The sequence below is a fragment of the Camellia sinensis genome, chromosome 4, assembly GCF_055761805.1.
Source record: "Camellia sinensis isolate YWXY chromosome 4, ASM5576180v1, whole genome shotgun sequence".
NCBI lineage: Eukaryota > Viridiplantae > Streptophyta > Magnoliopsida > Ericales > Theaceae > Camellia > Camellia sinensis.
The window spans coordinates 44,518,906-44,524,601 of record NC_138964.1 but is presented as its reverse complement, the minus strand read 5'-3'; the positions used below and the strand labels follow the sequence as shown (position 1 = coordinate 44,524,601).

General features: G+C 40.6%; 1 protein-coding gene across 1 annotated transcript; it reads right to left on the bottom strand.

The window, feature by feature from the left end:
• Nucleotides 1-3,378: 3,378 nt before the first annotated feature.
• Nucleotides 3,379-4,808, bottom strand: LOC145823721 (uncharacterized). The gene is made up of 2 exons (XM_082923240.1): nucleotides 4,783-4,808; nucleotides 3,379-3,943 (listed from the first exon to the last, which is right to left on the bottom strand). Exons 1-2 carry the CDS (start codon nucleotides 4,806-4,808, stop codon nucleotides 3,379-3,381), a joined length of 591 nt encoding a protein of 196 aa, XP_082779366.1.
• Nucleotides 4,809-5,696: the final 888 nt, after the last annotated feature.

Here is a 5,696-nt window from a genome sequence, read left to right as displayed (position 1 = left end):
TTTCCTCAAAACTAATTCACCAGGTGCGAATTGCCTTGGGAAGACTTTTTGATTGAAGCTCTTGATAAGCTGCTACTAATAGGCTACAAGTCTGATCAGGGCTGCTTCTCTTCGGCCTTCTGCCATATCCAGTGCTTGTGCAATAGCTTCCTCTTTACTTGCATCTTGAAACAGTTTCGATCGAAGGGTTAGGAGACCAACTTCGAGTGGAATAATAGCCTTTATTCCGTAAGTGAGGAAGTAAAGTGTTTCCCTCGTTGAGCGCCGTGCCGTGGTTCGGTAGGCCCACAACACCGGGGGCAACTCTTCAACCCACTTCCCTTTTGCGTTTTTGAGCCGCTTCTTTAATCCGTTGATGATGGTTTTGTTCGACGCTTCTGCCTGCCCATTACTCTGTGGGTAGCCCGGAGCGGAGTTCCGATATTCGATCCTAAGGTTGGCACAAAATTTCCTGAAGATCTTTCCGTCAAACAGTGTTCCATTGTCTGCAATCAGTACCCGCGGGATGCCGAAACGGACCACTACATTCCTCATGACAAACTGCTTTGTGTCTGCTTCTTTGATGCTTGCCAATGCTTCAACTTCAACCCACTTGGTGAAATAGTCAGTTGCAGCGATGAAGAATCGTCTATTCCCAGTGCCCCATGCCAAAGGTCCAATGATATCCAGATCCAACTGGGCAAAAGGCCACGGGCTTGTAAGTGGAGTAAGAGTTTTGGCTGGCTGATGAATTAATGGAGCAAACCTTTGTCACTTGTCACACTTCTGAACGTACTGCTGTGCATCTTGCTACATCCGTGGCCACCAGTACCCATGAGTGAGGGCTTGGTGTGCCAATGACCTTCCACCAACGTGACATCCACAAATCCCATCGTGAATTTTGTAAAGAACATGTTTGACTAGATTTGGATGCACACATAATAGATAATGATCGAGATAAGAGCGTCGGTATAGCTTCCCAGATGGTGAGACCCAAAACTAAGCTGATCTATGTCAAATTTTGTTGGCTTCCTTCTTGTCTTTGGGGAGAGTGCCAGATTTCAGAAAAACAAGTATTGGATCCATCTAGCTCGACTCTAGGTTAGTGCAGAGGATTGGAGATGCAATGCTTGGTTTTGGCATAAACTCGACCTAAACCTTTCTAGCATCTTTGGCATCTACTGATGAGCCGAGGCAAGCCAGAGCATCAGCGTGACTGTTTTTGTCCTGATTGATTCGTTCCACTCGTATGGATTGGAATTTTTTAAGTAAATCCCTTGCCTTGTCTGCATACATGGACATTTTTTCATCTCGTGCTTTATAGACCCCGATGAGCTGGTTGACAACCAACTGAGAATCGCTGAAAACCAGGAGTTGTTCTGCATTGAAGTGTTTGGCACTGCGTAAACCAGTTAACAATGCTTCGTATTCTGCGTCATTATTAGAGGACTTCTTACCAAGCCTAAGAGCTTGCTCCCATATAAATCTTTATGGAGATATAAGTACTACCCCTGCCCCTGAGGCTTGGTTATTGGATGATCCGTCGACGTAGAGCTGCCAGATGTCACTAATAAGGAGTTTCCATGCTTCAGAAGTGCATTGCTTTCCCAGTTCGGTGGTGCGCGACACCTGTACCGAATTGAAGTTTTGATGTTCGGTGCTTTGGGTGGGAGCAAATTCGACGAAAAAATTCACCAAGACCTGGGCCTTGACTACTATCTTGGGTTGATACTGAATGTCAAACTCTCCAAGCTCAACTGCCCATTTCGTTGTTCGGCCAGAGAAATCGGCTCGATTAAAGACAGATCTGAGGGGGAATTCAGTGAGGACATTGATGGTGTGACCCTGAAAGTAATGTTGTAGCTTCCTTGAGGCGATAAGTAGTGCGTAAGCCAGCTTCTCCAAGGGTAGGTACTGTGTCTCGGCATCTAGGAGAGTCTTGTTAATGTAGTACACCAGCTTCTGTTCCTTTTCAACTTCACGAATCAGTACTGCGCTTACAGCGTGATATGAAACTGCCAGATACAGGTACAGTTCTTCCCTTAGTTCTGGAGTGGACAGGAGAAGTGGTGCGCTAAGATACTTTTTAAGGCCTTGTAGTACTTCGGTACATTCTGGACCCCATTCGAATGTAGCCTTTTTCCTTAGTAGCTGAAAGAAAGGCTTCGTTCGATCTGAATACTTGCTAATGAACAAATTTAAGGCGGCTGCCATTTCCGGCTAGCTTTTGTAGTTCTTTAGCCTTTGTTGGTACTTTGAGCTCTTGTATTGCTTTGATTTGATCCGGATTTGTTTCGATTCCTCTATAAGTCACCATGTACCCTAAGAGCTTCCCTGTTCCTACCCGGAAAGCACATTTCGAGGCATTGAGGCGAAGTTGATGGTTTTTCAGGCTATTGAAAAACTCTCTCAGGTTTGTGAGGTGGTTCGTAGAAAGCTTGCTTTTCACTACCATGTCATCTATGTAAGCTTCCATAGTCCTGCCGAGCTGCTCCTTGAACATTCGAGTGACCATTCGCTGGTAGGTTGCTCCGACAATTTTGAGGTTGAACGGCATTACTTTATAGCAGTAGGTGCCTCTTGGAGTAATAAATGCTGTTTTCTCTTAATCTGGGCCGAATAGTGGTATCCAGTGATAGCCGCTATAAGCATCCAGAAAACTCATACGCTTATGTCCTGCTGTTGAGTCTACCAGTTGATTAATGAGAGGCAGAGGAAAGCTATCCTTGGGACAAGCTTTGTTAAGGTAGGTAAAGTCGACACATTCTCTCCATTTTTTTTTACTACAACTGTATTGGATAACCATTGTGGGTATTGAATTTCTCGAATTTCCCCTGATGCCAGGAGTTTGTCGACCTCTGCAATTACTGCTTCAGTATGCTCAACTAAGGATCTTCGGCTTTTCTACACAATGGGCCGAGTAGAAGGGTTGACGTTGAGTTTATGGCAAGCAAAATCTAGATTTAACCCTGGAGTGTCATATGCTGACCACGCGAATACCCCCATATTTTCCCTTAGCAAATCCAGCAACTGAAGTTTCTCATCATCGCTTAGTGAGGTACCGATAAAGAAGTACTTTTCTAGGTCATCTTCCTTCACTAGGAGTTTTTCCAAATCCTCTACTATCTTATTCGCTGGGGTTCCTCCGACATCCTCCAAGACCGGCTGTTCGGCTACTTCAACTGTCTGAACCCGATTGCAGAGTTGTTTAGCCTTCATGGCTGCCATGAAGCAATGTTTTGATGCAACTTGGTCCCTTGAGATCTGCTCCACTCTGTGTTCTGTTGGGAAATGGATGAGTTGATGGTAGGTTGAGGGGACTGCTTCCATTTGATGAATCCAAGGACGTCCGAGTATGGCATTGTAAGGAGATAGTGTGTTAATAACCAGGAATTCTATCTAAAGTATCTTTGTCCCAGCCACAACTGGCAACACTATCTTGCCAAGTGGCCATTCAGGCTGTGAATTAAAATCGACCAACGGAGCTGCCACTGGGGTGAGGTGCTGCTTAGAGAGGCCGAGCTTTTTGAACAAGTCGTAATACAATATATCTGCTGCACTATCTTGATCTACTAGGACTCGTTTCACGTCAAGTCGTTTCCCAATTCCCACAGTTATAATCAATGCATCAATATGTGGGTGCTGAATACCTTCTAAATCCTTCCTAGTAAATGAAACAGTGCATAAAGAAGGTTTAGGTACTGTCTGTACCTTTTTTGGCACTGGCCCTACTGACATGACTTGCTGAATCTGCACAACTTTTGCAATTTTTTCTTGAAGTGCCTCTTTGCGCTCGTGGCTAGTTGTACCATGAATTACATTTATTACCAACCGAGGTGGATATTCGATGTTCGGTTCGGATAGGGGGTTCCCTTGTTCGGTCACCACTTTGTCCTGATTAATGTAGTCTCGGAGATGCCCAACGGCTACCAAATCCTCCAGGTGTTGCTTCAATTGTAACGCCCTGAAAATTGGGCAGGGTATATCTATTTATGGTACAAAACCCACTTGATAGGCAAACACATATATATAGCTAACTATTCCATACATCCATTTCCATTAAATCCCAAATGCCAAATACATGCTATTCACATCACAATGCCCCAGTTCCAATCCCAAGCATACATTTTATAACAAGTATGAAATGGAAGCCAAACAAATAATAAGTGCCCTACAAGCTTACAAATTTATCCAAGAACATTCTTGGTTACACAAAATGGAGTTTCAACTCAACGTAAATACAGCCCTGGCTTACATTTAACAAATAACAATAAAACAAAAATGAAGCCTCAGCTCCGAGTCCTCTCAAGTCAATGCCTTGGCGGAGGCATAGCACCTGTACCTGAAATGGTTTCCCTTATAGGGTGAACCACAACCCAGTAGAGATATACTACACAACATATGAACCATGACAAGACTAAAGAGGAGTATGCTCATGATAAAACAATTTGTTACCCAAAAAGCAATCTAAGAGGCGGGTGAATTAGGCTTCTACAAATTGAAATTAATAATACCCCAATAAAATTAACTACTAGTACAACCAAATTATTAACAAACACAATGATGAACTTAGCAAAAAATGATCAAGAAAAATAACAATGAAGTATAACTAACATACAGGGTAAATCAAATAATTAACACATGAATATTAGATAGCTATAGCAGTAGTAGGAAAGTAAAGAGATTAGGGAAGATGAGACAAACAGATTTATAGTGGTTCGGCTTCAACCAAGCCTACATCCACTCCTCAAGCTTCACTTGAGATTTTCCACTATCTTCTAGCTTCATAGGGGTGTTAGCAACCTCATAAACATGGAGCAATCCTCCATAGATTTTACACAGACTTCACAAGCCTAAACCCTTGCAAATCTTAGGTGATTCACAATCACTCTCAAGATTTCAAGAACACAGTGTTTACAACACTTTTACAAGATGAAATGGTATTTTTGCTTTCAAAGAAAGCTTACAATAAATATCTCTCCCAGATGGATATACAAAAAAAAGCTCTGATTTTTCTGTAAATCTCACACAGGAAAGATAGGCTTAAAGCTATATGTCTCAGTGTACTGAAAGAGGATGTAAACAAAAATTGAAGAACACTTCTCAGAGAATTTTTCAGAGAATAGATGTGAGTGATTATAGATCAAAGAATATTTTCTGATTTTTTTTTTTCACTTGTTTACATTAGAGGCTTTAGTATATATAATGAAACTTATAACCGTTTATAGCTGTTGTATTCGTTTGAATTTATACCTGTTTATAGCCGTTGTACTCCATCATTACTAATTTGAATATCTTCCACTCCATAATTACTAATTTGAATATCTTCCACTTGAATCTTTTGAACCTTTTGAACTGTTGTTGTGCTGGGCTGTTTGAATATCTGTTTTGGGTTATTTGAACTCCTGATTTAATCAAATATTAAATACATTCTAACAACATTTAGGATAAAGGTTTAGGTGAGAAATAATGGGACAAAATAAATTTTGATTATATTTTTCTCTTTCAAATAAATTAAAACATAATTAAATAAATCATCAAAATAAATTTTGGATTTAAAACATAATTAAATAAATCATCAAAATAAATTTTGGATTCTATTTTTCTTTTTCAAATAAATTAAAATATAATTAAATAAATCATCAAAATAAATTTTGGATTTTATTTTTCTCTTTCAAATAAATTAAAATATAATTAAATAAAGCATCAAAATAAAT

Coding starts and splice junctions, on each gene's coding strand:
- LOC145823721 (XM_082923240.1), bottom strand. CDS start 4,808: ATGGAGGATTGCTCCATGTTTATGAG. Junction 3,944..4,782: donor GATTGCTCCATGTTTATGAG/GTTGCTAACACC, acceptor CCCAATTTTCAG/GGCGTTACAATTGAAGCAAC.